The 19,276-nt window shown below is 45.3% G+C and overlaps 1 protein-coding gene across 1 annotated transcript; it reads right to left on the bottom strand.

Annotated features, from left to right (window-relative positions):
* Window positions 1-3,985: 3,985 nt before the first annotated feature.
* Window positions 3,986-18,134, bottom strand: LOC148778177 (NBPF family member NBPF6-like). The gene is made up of 9 exons (XM_088835767.1): window positions 17,939-18,134; window positions 15,860-15,974; window positions 14,600-14,814; window positions 13,496-13,547; window positions 9,059-9,273; window positions 7,800-7,851; window positions 6,704-6,918; window positions 5,705-5,756; window positions 3,986-5,075 (listed from the first exon to the last, which is right to left on the bottom strand). The coding sequence occupies exons 1-9, from the start codon at window positions 18,114-18,116 to the stop codon at window positions 4,781-4,783; spliced, it is 1,389 nt and encodes a 462-aa protein (XP_088691893.1). The 5' UTR covers window positions 18,117-18,134; the 3' UTR covers window positions 3,986-4,780.
* Between the last annotated feature and the right edge of the window lie 1,142 nt (window positions 18,135-19,276).

The following is a 19,276-nucleotide window of genomic DNA, read 5'->3' as shown; positions in this document are numbered from 1 at the left end:
GATTATACCACTGAGATCGCATAAAACATTGAAACTATAACCCACACATGGAAGACTCCTTGTTGCTGCACAAAGGATGAGGCACAAGGGTGTTTCTAGACGATGGAAAAACAAGACACTGATATTTGGCTTCATGGAAATTACAGGGCAAGGGCAGATTTTATGTTCAGGATCTAGTACCTAAATGCTTCAGAGGGAGGTAGGCAGCCCACGGGCAAGAGTCCGGAGCTGGGGAACAATATAACATGCGTTACAAATATGCAGCAGATTGCAATCATGAATGCAACGCCAGAGAGCTTGGCAGAGACTACTCAAAGAATAAAATTAGCAACAAAATTTCACGAATATAAGGATTCTATTCTTGATAAAAAGAGCTCTGTTACACTAACTCCTGCAGGTGAGACACTGGTCGCTGAGATTCTGCCCTTATCCCTCCCCTGTCCCTCTCTGGTCTGATTTGATACCACAAGTCTGTGCTGATGAGATGAGTTCAGGTGACAGAGGGCAGCCTGGAGCTAGAAGAATGCAAAGGCTCGTGATGCCTTCTAAAAATTAAAACTGAGAACATACTTCTAATCAACCTGAGCCTAAGAACCTGTCTGGGAGTACTCACCGTTTACGTTGAGAGTCCAGAAAACCTCTGTACTCTCTGTAGGGAAGGAGGCACTTCTATAAGGATGACAGGAGCCTGCCAGATGATGGCCAATAGAAGCAGCCAGATAACATTCATCCACTGATTCCGGCTGGACTTCAATCTCTTCTACCACCAGCTGCTCCACGCTGAGATTTGTGGGTTTGGGAGGGCAGATGGTTAAACAAGAGGCATGAGTCAACCTGGAGCCATAGCTGGTTTTGATGGGAGAGGTAAGGGACAAGTGGCAAAAAACAAATGGCGAGAACCCTTAAAGGGATGTAAAAAATCTCCGCTGGCCACAACCCAATCTGGGACCTGAGGGCACTTGCAAAGGGAAAGGGAGAGCGAGTGAGGGAGAGTGAGCGTCAGATGCTCTGAGCACAGAGAAGAAATGAGTTCGAGAGGAAGGAGATGGGCCACCCCAGGACACATAGTCATGTCACACTCGTCCTCAGAACACAGGGTGACTTCTAATACACCATAAATTTTGTTGAAATTTACATGCTTCATGCAAATGAACACCAACTCTGGCAGCATAATGGACTCCTAGAAATCCTGTGTCTGCAAGACCCAGTTTACTGATATTGCGATGTGACCTGAGTTTTGGTTCCTAGTTAATTTCCTTGCCATGAAATACCTGCCAAGGTCGTAACCCAGAGTGACAGAGGCAGATAAGTACTGCATGCTGGTTTTAATAAAAAGGAGAAAACAGAGGACTACAAGAAATCCTGTGGCTGATCAGTAGCCCTGCTTCAACTGACCGCAAGTTACTATAACTGAGAGCGATTCATAAAGGGTGAAAACAGACAACCTTGGGACAGGGACAATTTGTGGTTGTCTGAATGGAAGAGACAGGCATGTTCAGCACTTTCCGATTCCCCTGCACGTGAGATGACCAGATGTCACCACTGATGTCAGACCCACGTTTCTCCATACTTACCGGGAAGAGATGATGTCTTGATCTTCCTCATCCTCAAGATCAGCAAGATTTTCTATGGATAAATTCAGACAAGTCAAGAAACACTTAGCAGATCTCACTGTGTAAATTAATAATCCAGGGTCCAATACTGCCACGGGGACAACAATATCGGCAGTGAGACGATAGGCTCTTTAAGAAGGATATTCCAGAAGCCTCTAGGTGGGTCTCTCAGATTCTCCTTGGTTTGCTTTCCTGAGCCATCAGGAAAGATCTCCCTGCCCTGGTAGAACCTCACCACAGTATTCAGTTCCAAGTCTGAGTAAAAAAGTAAAGATTCATCTTCCCCACAGAGCCTGGGGAATAGCCCAAATGCATTCTAGCAGAATACTGTAATACTCAGGCTTTTCTCACCATATGCTGACTGCTTTATCAGAATGATGAGTGGAATGAACAAAACCTGGGATCACATGAATCCTAGTTGTTCCACGGAAACTTCACTCAAGATGATCTTATGAATCAAATTCCTAACAATAAAATGCTTCTGCTAAAGAAAAAGTAAAAAAAAAAAAAATACCAAAAGGATTTCATACTAGCTTGAAATCTCCACACCCTATGAACTGCTACCCAAGGGGACCTGGCTCATAAAGTAGGTCCATACCACTATCAGATACACAGGTTATCGATAGTTTCCATGAGATTATACCACTGAGATCACATAAAACTTTGAAAGTATAGCCCAGACATGGAAGACTCCTTCTTGCTGCACAAAGGATGAGGCACAAGGGTGTTTCTAGACGATGGAAAAACAAGAGACTGATATTTGGCTTCATGGAAATTACAGGGCATAGGCAGATTTTATGTTCAGGATCTAGTACCTAAATGCTTCAGAGGGAGGTAGGCAGCCCACGGGCAAGAGTCCGCAGCTGGGAACAATATAACATGCCTTACAAACATGCAGCAGATTGCAATCATGAATGCAACGCCAGAGAGCTTGCCAGAGACTGCTACTACTCAAAGAATAAAATTAGCAACAAAATTTCACGAATATAAGGATTCTTTTCTTCATAAAAAGAGCTCTGTTACACTAACTCCTGCAGGTGAGACACTGGTCGCTGAGATTCTGCCCTTATCGCTCCCCTGTCCCTCTCTGGTCTGATTTGACACCACAAGCCTGTGCTGATGAGATTAGTTCAGGTGACAGAGGACAGCCTGGAGCAAGAAGAATGCAAAGGCTCGTGATGCCTTCTAAAAATTAAAACTGAGAACATAGTTCTAATCAACCTGAGCCTAGGTCCTGTCTGGGAGAACTCACCGTTTACGTTGAGAGTCCAGAAAACATCTGTACTCTCTGTTGGGAAGGAGGCACTTCTATAAGGATGACAGGAGCCTGCCAGATGATGGCCAATAGAAGCAGCCAGATAACATGCATCCACTGGGTCCGGCTGGACTTCAATCTCTTCTACCACCAGCTGCTCCACACTGAGATTTGTGGGGTTGGGAGGGCAGATGGTGAAACAAGAGGCATGAGTCAACCTGGAGCCATAGCTGGTTTGGATGGGAGGGGTAAGCGACAAGTTGCAAAAAACAAATGGGGAGACGCCTTAAAAGGATGTAAAAAATCTCCGCTGGCCACAACCCAATCTGGGACCTGAGGGCACTTGCAAAGGGAAAGGGAGAGCGAGTGAGGGAGAGCGAGTGAGGTAGAGTGAGCGTCAGATGCTCTGAGCACAGAGAAGAAATGAGTTCGAGAGGAAGGAGATGGGCCACCCCAGGACACATAGTCATGTCACACTCGTCCTCAGAACACAGGGTGACTTCTAATACACCATAAATTTTGTTGAAATTTACATGCTTCATGCAAATGAACACCAACTCTGGCAGCATAATGGACTCCTAGAAATCCTGTGTCTGCAAGACCCAGTTTACTGATATTGCGATGTGACCTGAGTTTTGGTTCCTAGTTAATTTCCTTGCCATGAAATACCTGCCAAGGTCGTAACCCAGAGTGACAGAGGCAGATAAGTACTGCATGCTGGTTTTAACAAAAAGGAGAAAACAGAGGAGTACAAGAAATCCTGTGGCTGATCAGTAGCCCTGCTTCGACTAACCGCAAGTTACTATAACTGAGAGCGATTCATAAAGGGTGAAAACAGACAACCTAGGGACAGGGACAATTTGTGGTTGTCTGAATGGAAGAGACAGGCATGTTCAGCACTTTCCGATTCCCCTGCACGTGAGATGACCAGATGTCACCACTGATGTCAGACCCATGTTTCTCCATACTTACCGGGAAGAGATGATGTTTTGATCTTCCTCATCCTCAAGATCAGCAAGATTTTCTATGGATAAATTCAGACAAGTCAAGAAACACTTAGCAGATCTCACTGTGTAAATTAATAATCCAGGGTCCAATACTGCCACGGGGACAACAATATCGGCAGTGAGACGATAGGCTCTTTAAGAAGGATATTCCAGAAGCCTCTAGGTGGGTCTCTCAGATTCTCCTTGGTTTGCTTTCCTGAGCCATCAGGAAAGATCTCCCTGCCCTGGTAGAACCTCACCACAGTATTCAGTTCCAAGTCTGAGTAAAAAGGTAAAGATTCATCTTCCCCACAGAGCCTGGGGAATAGCCCAACTGCATTCTAGCAGAATACTGTAATACTCGGACTTTTCTCACCATATGCTGACTGCTTTATCAGAATGATGAGTGGAATGAACAAAACCTTGGATCACATGAATCCTAGTTGTTCCACGGAAACTTCCGTCATTCATCAGGTGCGAAAATGCCAGGGCTCTATCTTGCTTCATGGAAACATACAAGCAAGGTCATCGGAGGGGTCTTTGGATCCTGTGGCCCAATTTATTGGTTTGCAAAGAATGCAATTTAGACGAGACAAACACTGGGGATGACAGCAGTGACACCAGGGAAGCAAGAAATTATTAAGGCTCTTAGCACCCCTAGAAAGGCACAGAAATTCCAGGGACACTTTGGGTATGATAATGGGAGTAATGTAGGCAAGAAGAGACTTTTCATGGGAATCAGGAAAAATCCAGTCATCTCCAGACACCTGCATTCATTCAAGTGAGTGAGTGTGTCACAGCAGCCTTGCGTCCGTGATCTAAATTGGAGCCTGGCCCACAGGCTTCACCTGAATGAAAAAGAAAGCACAGTTCCCAGACTCTCCTGAGGTCTGTACTTAAAACTCTACCACAGAGTCTGATTCAAATCACTGTCTACAGAGCTTCCAACAGGGAGGACAAATCTCAGCACCCCAGAGGCGAGGAGTACAGGGTCCAGAGACTACCTGGGCGTCCAGGTGGAGTTCCATCACAAGAAAATACTCACTGGTTACATCCCGGGCATAAGAGACATCCACACCCTCAAGTGAGAAGACAGCAGCGCTCCTATAAGGCCAGAAGGAGTCTGAGAGGCTAGGAAGAACCGAGTAAGTCAGAGCATATTCATCCAGAGAGTCCCCTGGGACACCGTTCTCTCTCAGCTGTGGCAGCTGTCTGCTGAACCTGGTTGGGGAGGGAGGGCAGACAATTAAGACAAGATGATGAGAAACTGTGCAGTCCTATCTGGTTCTGATGGAATGTTTGCGTGGTGAAGCACACCGAGGGTCCGATCCATTAGAGAGAAAACTGTGTGTGAGACACAACGAGGTTGACAGAGCAGAAGAAAGGAAGAACAGCAGGTGCTCAGTGCTCCGGCCAAACAGGCTGATGAACAGACTGAATTCCCTCTGATGGTGCAGTCCCGCCTCACACACAGGGACACAGAACAGTGGCTTTCACACTTCCATTCACATTGCATTCACACTACTGTGACACACATGCCAGCACGCTAACACAAACAGAAAGCAGATACGCTTCTCACTCTAAAACCACCCCTGCGGTAAAAATTGATGCAAAACACCACTCTGACTTAGGTCCCCTGGGTCAACTGACTTGGGTTTTAAACTTGACAAGTAAATAAGAAATGGGAAACAATAGAAGTACCACAGTGAACGCAGAGAACGCTATGAAAAAGGATAATAGTGGTGGGCAAAACTGACGACACAGTATATTCAGCACTTCCTGTTTTTCCCTGGATCAGAGGTCTGCAGAGGTCATCACTGTGCAAAGAGCCCACAGAGATTCAGAATTACCTTGGGGCAACCACCTCTGGTCCTTTCAGGTCATCGAGATCATTCCGGTTTTCTGTAAATAAATTAACAGGAGAGTTGTAGCAGGCAAATTCCCTTCACAAATGCCCAAACCTGTACCTATCTTCACATGTGGTAACAGGCTATTCAGACAGAAATAATCCAGGAGGCCCTAGAAATAGCCTCATAAGGTGGCACTGGGTTTCCTTCTTGAGCTATTGGACAAATTTCCTTGATATGATGTGTCACTCGCAGAGTATCCTGGTCCTGAGTCTGTGCAAATAGCTAAATGCATCCTTTTACTCACAGTTCCTGGGGAACAACTAAGCTACATCCTCAGCCTGCTATAATACTCAGGCTTTTTTCATCTGAAATGCTGTTTACTAATGGGGTAAGTGATTACACACTGAGATTAAATGGGAGTGGAATCCACACACCATCAAGTCAAATGAAACTCAAAGCTGAAACAGTGGCCATTCATCAGGTTGGGAAGTTCCAGGCCCTGCCTTACCTCAGAGAATCATACCAAAAGATGACGGTGTGGCTTATTTCTGGTTTCAGAAAAACTTCGAACAAGGTGAGTCCAAGGAAGAGAGAGAGACTATGGGTTGACAGAAGTGAACCAAAGTAGTGGCGTCTCCAAAGATATAAACAAGACTGCCAAAAGCCTTGGACAGGGGTAGGAACTCTGGGACATTACCCAGAAATGAAAATTCAAGCATTTCATGTGAGATGAGAGGTCCATTCAAAGTTAGGAAGCCTGAAAGGGACCTCCTGTGCCACAACTGCTGAGGGACACGTGAGTCTGGCAGGACCGCCTTGGGTAGAGTGGTTCCCCACAGGGACAACTGTGACTGGGAACTGAGCAAAGCTCGTTCACAGAAAGTCTCACTGTAAATGCAGTTAGAGTCTGGTTCAAATCAGGCTTCAGTATGGAAGCACAGGGTCTCTCAAAGGGGGTTAATTCTCCCAGAGTAGACTAACAGATATATTGCAGACTACCTGGGAGACCAGTTGGAATTTCATCCTCTTCAGCATGAGAGCAACCACAGGCTCCGTCCACGGCAGACGCCACATTCTCTTCATCAAATGCAAATTTTCCATCACTGTAAGGCTGGTTGCAGGCAGAACCTTCCTGGAGAGTTGAAGGTACTGAAACACATTCATCTTGGGGTTGCTGGAACACCACCTTCTTTTCATCATCTTGCAAGTTCACACTGTGTCAGATGGAGAAGGGATGACAGAAGATTAAGAGGATTTCACCCCAAGCCATCTGACTGGTTTTGCTGACAGGCATTGAGAGTGGTCACAGAAAGCAAAAGGGCAGGCCCCTTTAGGAGGGAAGTAACTCCTCCTGATGTGGAGTGGAAGGTGGCTGACATGGGGTGGGAGACAGACAGCAGGTTCTCTGGGCACTGGGCACACAACCAGCAGTTGAAGAAGGAGACGCAATTTTCCCTACACGCTAACGTCATGGTCCCCAGCACACACAGAGGACTGGGGCAGTGGTTCAGACTTTTCTGCACACACTATGTTGACTGAATAGCCTGTGTCCAAGTGAACACAGCTTTTATGAAGTTAAAGATTTGTTTGACTTTGGACTCTATTTCATTTAATTTTAAAATTTTTATTTGCACAAATATGACTTCAAAATCAGTTTTTCAGAGTTGGAGAAAAAAAGTGTTGTTGACTAGATATTCTGCTTTCAAGAACTATTTCTTCAATATTCTGTTGTAATATGAATATTGTTCTATTTTCTTCCCTTGAAACCCAATATTTACCAACATGCTGATGCCAAACCAGTGCAAGACCCATAGGATCTCACCCTACTTTAGCCACTCAGGAGAAAACACATGAATATGGGAACGCCCAGGTTTAGTTATTTCACCTGGGTCAACTCACTGGACATTACTCAACTTGAAGGATTAAAAAGTGGAAATGCACAAACTTGTGAAGCATAAATAGACAACACAGTTAGAGATAATTGCTGTTGAATGGATGGATGAAAGAGTTCCATAGAGTACTCTCTCTTTTTCTCTGGATCTGAGGTCTCCTGCTGTCACTACTGACATTCACAGCCCACAGATCTTCAAATTACCTGGGAAATGTGAGCTCTTGTCCACTCACTAGCTTCTGATAATTTTCATTGTCTGGTAGGAAATTCAGAGACAGAAGGTCATAATAAGCAAATCAGACCTCGCATATATCTACTCAGTAAATACATGTACAACAAGGACATTAAAATTCTCATTGGAAGAACATAATTCTTCACCAAGGATATTCTAGGACACTTAAGTCTTATGAGAATGAGACTGGACTGCTTCCAGACCCATCGAGGAAATTTGCTGCTTGATGTGGTATCTCTCCCAACATCCTTTGTTCTGAGTCTGTATAAGCAGTAAAAATGTATTTTCCACAGAGATGCTAGAACATGAGCTGTTATGTTCTAGAATTATTTCTGTAGTACTGCTTAATCCCATCAGATTATGTGGTTGTTGATGGTTTAGAGGAATTTATACTTGAGACTAGAGTGATGGGTGAATTGTGAAAGGGTTAGCCGCTCAGTAGTGTCTCTCTCTTTGTGATTGTATGGACTACAGGCCACCAGGCTCCTCTGTCCATGGAATTCTCCACACAAGAATACTAGAGCGTGTGCCATTCTCTTCTCCAGAGGATCTTCATGATTCAGGGATTGAACCTGGGTCTCCTGCGTTGAGGACAGATTCTTTACCATCTGAGCCACCAGGGAAGCCCAGTGAATTGTATTAACCCCCAAATCAAAAAGAATCTTTGGTGCCACACAGCCGTCGCCGTTCAAGGCTGGAGGAACTGCCAGAGCCCAGCCTTGCCTCATGGAAACTTCCAAGCAAGGCAATGGTACAAGTGTATCTGTCTTGGTGTTCAGATGACATGTTAGCTAAGACTTGCCAACATCGAGAAAAGGGGGACTGGGGCTGAGAGCAATCAAACAAAACCTGGAAATCAGCTCTCCTTATAAAGAGGCGAGTCTGTCATCATTTCTGGAGAGCCCAGGAACATTTACCAAAATCAGATCATTGCAGCTAACAACATGCTGGCTCCAAACAAGTTCTGACAGACACCTCCTGTGGATTTGCAGCTGAGGTGGGTGAGCGCTGTCACAAGTGATTTGGGTCGAATGCCTGACACTGGGGTCAGGGTGACAGAGACAAGCCTGGAGCCAAAAAAAGAATGAAAGCTCCCTGACCCACCTGATGTCTGTGCTCCATAACAGACCCTTGTCCCTGGTTTCAGTGAAGATGTGTCTATGCAACCTGTCCTCAGAGATGACCTTCCTTGGTCTACAGAGCATGTGAGGACAGATAATACGGGGGCTACCTGAGATATTGGTTGGCATTTCATCTTCTTTAGCATGAGAGCAACCACAGGCTCCATCTGGACCAAGGTCTACTTCCAGTTCATTAAATTGAAGTTTGTCATTACTGTAAGGCTGGTGGTTGTCAGAACTTCCTTGGAGAATTGAAGGCATCAAAACACATTCATCCTTGCATTCTTCAGGCACTTCCTTCTTTTCAACCTCCTGCAGCTCCATGCTGTGCCAGATGGGAAAGGAATGACAGAAAATTAAATGAAGATCTGACTGCAAGCCATTCTGGCTGGTTTTGACAGGAGGCATGGGGCGTGGTCACAGAGGGTAAAAGAGCAGGCCCCTTAAAGAGAGAAGGAACTATCCTCTCTTATATGAACTGGAGTGTGTCTGTCTGGGGATGGGAGAGGGGGAGAAGCAGGTACCCTACAAACCGGCCACAAACCTCTGATGAGGAAGGAGACTCAACCATCCCAGGAAGATCTTTTCAGGAACAGGAAGCACAAAGGAACTTCCACAACAAGTGCTTCCACTGGGTCCTAAGTCATGTTGAATTGAAGACAAAGTAGGCAAGTGAGTAAGGGCTTCCCCAGTGGCTCAGTGGTAAAGAATCTGCCTGCCAATGCAGGATATGCAGCTTCGTCCGTGGGCCAGGAAGATCCCTTGGAGAAGGAAATGGCAACCCACTCCAGGATTCTTGGTGGGAAAATGCCATGGACAGAGGAGCCTGGTATACTCCAGTCCATGGGGGTCACAAAGATTCAGCGATGACTGAGCAACTGAGCATGCACAGTGAAGTGAATACAGATATTAAAGCTTTATAAACTCTCGGAGATCCTCTACCTGCTCTTTAGTAATTGAAAGGCCTCCAAGGCCTCTTTCACTTACTATTGTCACAGACAACCAGTTTTTGGAGGGACAGTTGTCCTGGGGTTTATTTTTCCTAGTTGATTCTCTACTAATCCCTTTGCTAGTTACCTTCCTTCCAAGGATCTAAAACAACTGTGTAGAAATAGATATTTACCTCACTTGGACTTACTTTAGAAGAGAACAGATGCTCTCTTTGTGTACAGGAAATCCTAAGGGTGTGCATTCACCTTGGGTCATACATACAAGTAGCCAGAGAGACAGCAATCAAGTTACACTGTCATTTCCATGTGGGTTGAGTGAAGTAAATTAATACCATGTGCAGTTGTGCTTATACTTACATCTGGCATGTCACTCTCTTGAGTTACTTAGGGTTCTTTTGTGACCCTGTCCATATTTTCCCTAACATTACCGGCTCCTGATAGACAGCCTGAAAACCACAATCACAGAAAACTAACCAATCTAATCACATGGACCATAGCCTTGTCTAACTCAATCAAACTATGAACCATGCCGTGCCAGGTCATGGTGGAGAGTTCTGACAAAATGTGTTCCACTGGAGAAGGAAATGGCAGACCACTTCAGTATTCTTGCCTTGAGGACCCCATGAACAATATGCAAAGGCAAAAAGATAGGACACTGAAAGATGAACTCCCCAGGTGGGTAGGTGCCCAATATGCTCCTGGAGATCAGTGGAGAAATCACTCCAGAAAGAATGAAGAGATGAGCCAAAGCAAAAACAACACCCAGCTGTGGATGTGACTGGTGATGGGAAGCAAGGTCTGATGCTGTAAGGAACAATACTGCATAGGAACCTGGAATGTTAGGTCCATGTTTCAAGACACATTGGAAATGGTCAAACAGGAGATGGCAAGAGTGAACGTCAACATTTTAGGAATCAGAGACCTAAAATAGACTGGAATGGGTGAATTTAACTCAGATGATTATTATATCTACTACTGTGGGCAAGAATCCCTTAAAAGAAATGGAATAGCCATCATAGTTAACAAAAGAGTCCGAAATGCAGTACTTGGATGCAAGCTCAGAAACGACAGAATGATCTCTGTTCATTTCCAAGGAAAATGATTCACTATCACGGTAATCCAAGTCTATGCCCCGGCCAATGATGCTCAAGAAGCTGAAGTAGAACGGTTCTGTGAAGACCTACAAGAACTTTTAGAACTAAAACCCATTATAGGGGACTGGAATGCAAAAGTAGGAAGTCAAGAAACACCTGGAGTAACAGGCAAATTTGACCTTGGAGTACAGAATAAAGCAGGGCAAAGGCTAATAGAGTTTTGTCAAGAGAAGGCACTGGTCATAGCAACACGCTCTTCCAACAACTCAAGTGAAGACTTTACACATGGACATCACCAGATGGTCGACACCAAAATCAGATCGATTATACTCTTTGCAGCCAGAATAGGAGAAGTTCTATATAGTCAGCAAAAAGAAGACCGGGAGCTGACTGTGGCTCAGACCATGAAGCCCTTATTGCAAAATTCAGACTTAAATTGAAGCAAGTAGGGAAAACCACTAGACCATTCAGGTATGACCCAAATCATATCCCTTATGATTATACAGTGGAGGTGAGAAATAGGTTTAAGGGACTAGATCTGATAGAGTGCCTGATGAACTATGGATGGAGGTTCGTGACATTGTTCAGAGACAAGGATCAATACTATCCCCAAGAAAAAGAAACGGAAAAAAAGCAAAATGGCTGTCTGAGGAGGTATTACAAATTGCTGTGAAAAGAAGAGAAGGGAAAGCAAAGGAGAAAAGGAAAGATATACCCATTTGAATGCAGAGTTCCAAAGAATAGCAAGGACAGATAAGAAAGGCTTCCTCAGCAATCAATGCAAAGAAATAGAGGAAAACAATAGAATGGGAAAGACTGCAGATCTCTTCAAGAAAATTAGAGATACCAAGGGAACATTTCATGCAAAGATGGGCTCGATAAAGGACAGAAATGGTATGGACCTAACAGAAGCAGAAGATATTAAGAAGAGGTGGCAACAATACACAGAGGAACTATACAAAAATTATTTTCACAATCCAGATAACCACGACTGTGTATTCACTCACCTAGAGCCAGACATCCTGGAATGGGAAGTCAACTGGGCCTTAGCAAGCATCACGACAAACAAAACTGGTGGAGGTGATGGGATTCCAGTTGAGCTATTTCAAATCCTAAAAGATAATGCTGTGAAAGTGCTGCACTCAATATGCCAGCAAATTTGGAAAACTCAGCAGTGGCCACAGGACTGGAAAAGGTCGTTTTTCATTCCAATCCCAAAGAAAGGCAATGCCAGAGAATGCTCAAACTACTGCACAATTGCACTCATTTCACACGCTAGTAAAGAAACGCTCAAAATTCTCCTAGCCAGGCTGCAACAATATGTGAACCATCAACTTCCGGATGTGCAAGCTGGGATTAGAAAAGGCAAAGGAACCAGGGATCAAATTGCCAACATCCGTTGGATCATCAAAAACGCAAGAGAGTTCCAGAAAAACATCTATTATGCTTTACAGACTATGCCTTTGACTGTGTGCATCACCACAAACTGGAAAATTTTGAAAGAGATGGGAATACCAGACCACATGACCTGCCTCTTGAGAAATCAATATGCAGGTCGGGAAGCAACAGTTAGAACTGGACATAAAGCAACAGACTATTTCCAAATAGGAAAAGGAGTATATCAAGGCTGTATATTGTCACTCTGTTTATTTAACTTACATGCAGATTACATCATGAGAAACACTGGGCTGGATGAAGCACAAGCTGGAATCAAGATTGCCAAGAGAAATATCAATCACCTCGGATATGCAGATGACACCACCCTTATGGCAGAAAGCAAAGAACTGAAGTACCTCTTGATGAACGTGAAAGAGGAGAGTGAAAAGGTTGGCTAAAGCTCAACATTCAGAAAACTAAGACCATGGCATCTGGTCCCTTCGTTTCATGGCAAATAGATTGGGAGACAGTGGAACCACTGGCAGACTTCTTTTGGGGGGCTCCAAAATCACTGCAGATGGTGATTGCAGCCATGAAATTAAAAGATGCTTACTCCTTGGAAGAAAAGTTATGACCAACCTAGACAGCATACTTTGCCAACAAAGGTCCATGTAGTCAAAGCTATGGTTTTTCCAGTAGTCATGTATGGATGTAGGAGTTGGACTATAAAGAGATCTGAATGCCAAAGAACTGATACTTTTGAGCTGTGGTGTTGGAGAAGACCCTTGAGAGTCCCTTGGACTGCAAGGAGATCCAACCAGTCCATCCCAAAGGGAATCAGTCCTGAATATTCACTGGAAGGACCTATGTTGAGGCTGAAACTCCAATACTTTGGCCATCTGATGCAAACATCTGACTCATTTGAAAAGACCCTGATGCTGTGAAAGATTGAAGGCAGGAGAAGGGGATGAGATGGTTGGATAGGATCACCGACTCAATGGACATGAGTCTGAGTAAACTCTGGGAGTTGGTGATGGACAGGGACGCCTGGTGTGCTGCAGTCCATGGGGTCACAAACAGTCGGACATGACTGAGTGACTGAGCAGAATGGATAGTGAATTGTTACCTGGGGGTTACTGTTTCTTGTACTTGTTCATCGTCTTCATCTTCATAAATTTCTGCAAACAAAATCAAAAATATCCAGTCAGCCTCTAGTCACTTTTCCCACTGCAAACACAGGGACTCATATGGTCACAGAGTCATAAATATCTATGTGTGAGTTAATACTGTATGGAAGTTTTAATGTATTGTCTTTAAACAACTGCCCGAGCATGGATTTCTGATCCAACAGGCAGTCTGTTTCTAAACTGGTAGATCATCCTCAGGACGCCTTCTGCTTGAAATTGGGCAAACGTTTGAATTGTCTTTTCTTCCTTATATCTCCTCACATTGTCTACCTTCTACCTCCACTCCTGCAAATGTATTGTCCATCCTGCCACAAATTCTGCCAAAGACACAGCCTCTATAAACCTTCTCAGGTCTCACAAGAAGCCCTCCTTTCTGTAAGCAGAACAATCACATCCCACATCCCTCCATCTGGGAACATCCTGGCTCTTCAAGGGGGCTTTTGTGTGTTCTCTGGGAAAGTCTCTCCATGGAAAGTGACTGCTCCAGTTTAAATCATTTTCCCAGCACCACGTCCAACCCTATCAAGTACCTAACCAACACGACAAAGTGAACGGTTTTCTTTTTTCTGCAGTACATTTGTAAATATTCCAAAATTTAATCATTATAGCTACCATCAACAGATTATTCATCCATTTTACAGATGAGAAAACAGTTACTAACATGAGAAAAATCAATCATTCTCACATAGTTAAACACACAGCACTCAGCCTGGAACCTGAGAACTTCCAAGCTTCATCTAGGGCTCTATTCACTCTCACAAGCGGCCTCCTGTCACCTCCTCCTTTCTGGGCTTTAATGCTGGCTGGATGTGGCCTCCTGCCCCAGTGGCCATGGTCCATCAGGGAGGAAGCAGACCATTGGGATACAGTGACCTCCACCCTGTGCATTTCTCCTCTGTCCTCTTAAGACAATCCTGCTCCTACATAGCCCCAAATAGGACACGAAACAAGAAAGCTGATAAACATTCCTAGTGAAGGTGTTCATCTTATCTACTGGAGACCTAGGAGAGGATCAGTGCTATCAGGGCCCGTGGCCCCCTCACCTGGATTGAACTTGCAGGCAAGGCGCTCTGCCAGTCGGTATCCCTCAGACAGGCTCTCTCGGAAGCCCTGCCCCTGGTGGTTGTCCAGGTCATTGTGGGTGAGGAGGTCCTTGAGGCGCTGCTTGAGCAGGACAGAGTCATCTTTCCCATCCCGTAGTGTCTGCCGTAACTGGGTCAGCTCTCGTGCCTGACTTCGAATCAGGACATCACACGTCCTAGGTGGAAAAGAAGACACAACTGTAAAAGGCAAAGAGTTAGATGAAAGACAGGGATTTCTGTGAGAACATCCCCAAGGAGACCTCGAAACAGAATTCTGGCACATATCTGATGACCGGCTCAGTCACTCAGTTGGGTCCGATTCTTGCGACCCCATGGACTATAGTGCACCAGTCTCCTCTGCCCATCGGGTCATCTTGGTAAGAATACTGGAGTGGGTTGCCATTTCCTACTCCATATCTGATGACTGGCCTATGTCAAAGAGAAAGAAGGTAAACAAAGGTTTCCTCTGTATCAGAAAGTACTCTTGTAAGATTCCGTGACATTCCAGTCATCTTGTCTTTCTATAAAGATAACCTAATGTCTTCCCTGGTGGCTCAGCTGGTAAAGAACCTGACTGACAGTTCAGAAAACACAAGAGATGCAGGTTTGATCCCTGAGTCAGGAACATTGCCTGGAGAAGGAAATGGCAACTCATTCCAGTATTCTTGCCTGGAAACTTCATGGACAGGAGAGCCTGGTGGGCTACAGTCCATGGGGTCATAAAGAGTCAGACACTATCGAGTTACACGCATGCATCAGTGGCTTCCTAAATCTGCATCACGAAGATGTCTCTTCGGGTCCTCACTCGGCCATGCCCATTTCAGGAAAAAAATACACAGAGTATTTTCTGTATTTCTAATGTGGCAACACAAAGTACTGTCCAGTGAATGACACACAGCCAGTCATAGAGTTTGAAATGTGAATTGGAAAGAACATAAGAATGATGTCAAGAAAGCATTTTAGGATGTAGTCAGTCAGGAGAGGGTTGTGATTAAAGGCAAATAAGGTGCCAATGGCACAACATTGTGAATGAGCCAAGTGCCACTGGTTCACTTGAACGCAGTGAATCTCATGATGTGATTCAAGTCATTTGTTTATTTAAAAGCAAGGTAAATCACTTCCTGAAGAATAAGTGGAGTCCACAATTCACCAATCGGTGTTCTCCGCCTCGTTTATAATATTGTGCCCTGTGCCTGCCATGAACATTCCTGCCCTCCTCACCTCAGCCTTTCATCCAGCGTTGGCTTCTCTGCCAGCTTCTCTGCTGGCCTCTGCACCTCAAACATCAGCTTCTCCCCCAGCACGGATTCAACGATGTCCTTACATGCTTCACACTCTGAGGAAAGAGACACACTGCCTCAGGGAAAGCTGACCTTGCTGCTGTGGTCACTGCCTTCAAGGGAACAGGATGGGCCACCTCAGTGGTGGCTGTAACTCCTTCTCCATTCTCTGTGGAGAGATTTCCACATCTGATTCCCCAGAGACTGAACCGAGGTGATCCCCATTTTAGAGCTGAGGAAAGAGAAGCTCCTTGGCACAGAACCTAACTAGACAAGATGAACTGCCATTTCTCAAAGTCAGAATGCACACCCCGAGACTGAACCCGAATCCTGGGCCACAAAACCAAGAACTGCAGCCTCTTAGATGAGACACTGAGCAGGGGCCTGGGGTGGTGATTCCTGTGTGGTTGGGAAGGCTCCTAGGACTACAGGACTGCTGGTTCTCTCATGCTGGCATTTCAGTAACAAACAAGGGTCTCAAGGCATAAACCTCACCTGGACACACTTGTGTGAAATAGACTACATGAAACCATAAGGACCTGAAAGAGAGATGCCCAAACACTGAGAAAGCTGTGTTGTTAGGAACAGTAGAACTATGAATTAAGTGTACTGACACTGAGCCAGGCACGACTGTCAGGGCTTTGTCAGATTCACTCAGTATTCACTACAACTCAAACGATAGTTACTATTACAGCAACAGACAGACAGAGGAGGAAACAGAGGCACAGAAAGGTTCCCAACAGGCATGTGAGCCCAGGAGACCTGGCCAGAGTCCATGTCTGTCACACTGTGCTGTGGGGACCTCCACGCCAGGGTGCTGGTGAGACATTTCTTCTTCACCAGCCTCACAATTTCTTTCTTAGAGTTTTGCTACTATCATAAGGAGCCGTGTAAATGAAACTTAGTTTCTCCTTTCCCCAAAGCTCATCCTTTCACTTTCTTAAATAGTAGGCTTTACTTCTTACTTGTCTCTGTGTCAGTCATTTTGTATTAACTCCCTCATTGCTTCATTGAAAATGACTGTAGGAAAGTGACACAGACACAAGTGGTCAAGATTCCTCTCATCCCCTTGTTATGCATGTACCCTGGTCATGACTTCTTTCCTTACTCCAGGCCCCTCTTACTGAACAGGCAAAAATGATTCCAACTGCCAGGCTGCCTACGCGTGCAAAGGGCTCCTCACACTCTGCCTGGGTTTTTACGGGGGCTGGTTATCCCTCCCACTTAGCATCATCCTCATGTTGGTCACACATCTTATGGCACAGACTCAGGGTCCCCCGGACTACTGGTCAACCTGTATCACTGAAGTTTCACCAGCTCAAGTGGGGAGAGAGGGGAAAGTGAAGATTGTCTGATTTCACCAGACACACCTTCATTATTGCCACAGAGTGTCAAATGGCTTTCTTGGACTCAGGAAGGAGAACCTGCTCACTCAGAAAGCACGGTTTCCTTCTCACCAGGGAGTCTCTGTCTTGATGGCATCCCAGAGACCATGGTTTCAGTGAGAAACAGACTCATCCTTAAGCTCCTTTAAATCATATTCCCTGCTTCTCACAGTGTCTAACCACACGTTACCCCGGTGTAACTAGCACAGGGCTTTGCCAACGGAACCTCAGGGAACCTCAAACTGATGGAGTTCATTAGTACCAGAGGTTTAGCCAAGAGGCATGCAGGATCAGATACAGAACAGAAAAGATTCCAGTCAACACAGCTTAGTTTGCGCCCGAGAGACACAAGAACTCCTGTGCCTGCACCAGGAATCACTGTCTGGAATTTTAACTTTAGTCTCACCCTACACATCACTAAAAACTTGGAAAAGTGCCTCCACTCCTTGTGCCTCAGTTTTCCCAGCCTCAGGAAACTGAAGGCAAAAGAGCCACTACTACCTTTCCTGGCTTGTCCTCAGAATGGAATTCAAAACGACAAAGGGAAAAGGAGACCAATCCTGGAGACTTATACTTTCTTAGAGGAAAGACAATGATCATTCATTGCTTGGGTGACCATGACCCCAGAAACTTACTGTTTTTCTGCAGCTGGTTGGCCAGGGAGTAAACAGTAGCTTCGGATATGAGGAGTTTCTCTTTGACGTCTCTGAAGTCCTGCTTGTACTTTGCCAGCTCCAACAAAACCTCCTGGCTGACTTCCGTGAGGTTACGTTCTGCCCTCAGATCCGATAAAGAGGGAAGACACACTGCCATGGTGACATGTGGTAGAAGGGGTAGAAGCCAGGGGTTGGGAGGACACCCCCAGTATATGGGGGATTAAAGACAAGCAAAATCACGTCGGTTTAATCAGCACTGAGGGATGACAAAAACTGGAATTCCTGACTTGCTATTGGGAACAACTAGAGGGTTCTCTAATACAATAAGAAGTTGACGATGCTAGAGCTCAGAGCCAAAGGTGCTGTGTGCGGCTCAGACTCAGACAGCAGTGAAGGAGGGGGACCCAGCCTGCTAGGTGACCATCTGGAGTTGCCATAACAGAACTGGCGGGGGAGGGGTTCATGGAATCTTGGGGGCCCCTGCCTTCCAGGTGCCTAGGCCTTGACCGTTGGTGGCCATCACCACTGATAGCACCCAAGCCCTCAGCAGCCACTCTTAGGTTGTCTACACACGTCCCGATACCACTGACCTATCTACTTCCCAAAACTATCTAAGCTGAGTTCCCATTGTTCATTCTTCTGTGTATAAAAAGATTCGAGCGAGAAATACTTGGCCAGCAGGTCTTCATTTCTGTCGGGCTATCATAAAGTCACCTCAGTTCAGTACATTTCAGTCGCTCAGTCATGTCCGACTCTTTGCAACCCCATGGACTGCAGCACAGCAGGCCTCCCTGTCCATCATCAACTCCTGGAGTCCACTCAAACTCAAGTCCATTGAGTTGGGGATGCCATCCAACCATTTCATCCTCTGTCTTCCCCTTCTCCTCCCACCTTCAATCTTTCCCAGCATCAGGGTCTTTTCCAGTGAGTCAGTTCTTTCCCCTCAGGTGACCAAAGTATTGGAGTTTCAGCCTCAGCATCAGTCCTTCCAATGAATATTCAGGATTGATAGGATGGACTGGTTTGATCTCCTTGTAATCCAAGGGACTCTCAAGAGTCTTCTCCGATACCACATTTCCAAAGCACCAATTCTTCGGCACTCGCTTTCTTTACAGTCCAACTCTCACATGCATACATGACCACTGGAAAAACTATATCACCTCATCTCTTAACAGATCTTAAAGCTTTTCCACAAGTGAAGGATGTCAAACTTGTAGCCTGTCATGAACTTCTTCTCTAGGTATTCTCCAGTTTAGTCTGTGTCCTAAAAACTGTAGGATAAAAATCAGAGTACAATACTAAGTGATGAAATAATCT

Source organism: Moschus berezovskii, chromosome 4 (genome assembly GCF_049115385.1).
Source record: "Moschus berezovskii isolate FMDL1 chromosome 4, NW_MosBer_1.0, whole genome shotgun sequence".
NCBI classification, from domain to species: domain Eukaryota; kingdom Metazoa; phylum Chordata; class Mammalia; order Artiodactyla; family Moschidae; genus Moschus; species Moschus berezovskii.
This window is presented reverse-complemented; position numbering and strand designations above follow the sequence as displayed.

Coding starts and splice junctions, on each gene's coding strand:
- LOC148778177 (XM_088835767.1), bottom strand. CDS start 18,116: ATGGCAGTGTGTCTTCCCTCTTTATCGGATCTGAGGGCAGAACGTAAC. Junction 15,975..17,938: donor CAACCAGCTGCAGAAAAACA/GTAAGTTTCTGG, acceptor CTCTTTCCTCAG/AGTGTGAAGCATGTAAGGAC. Junction 7,852..9,058: donor AATGCCAACCAATATCTCAG/GTAGCCCCCGTA, acceptor ATTTCCTACCAG/ACAATGAAAATTATCAGAAG.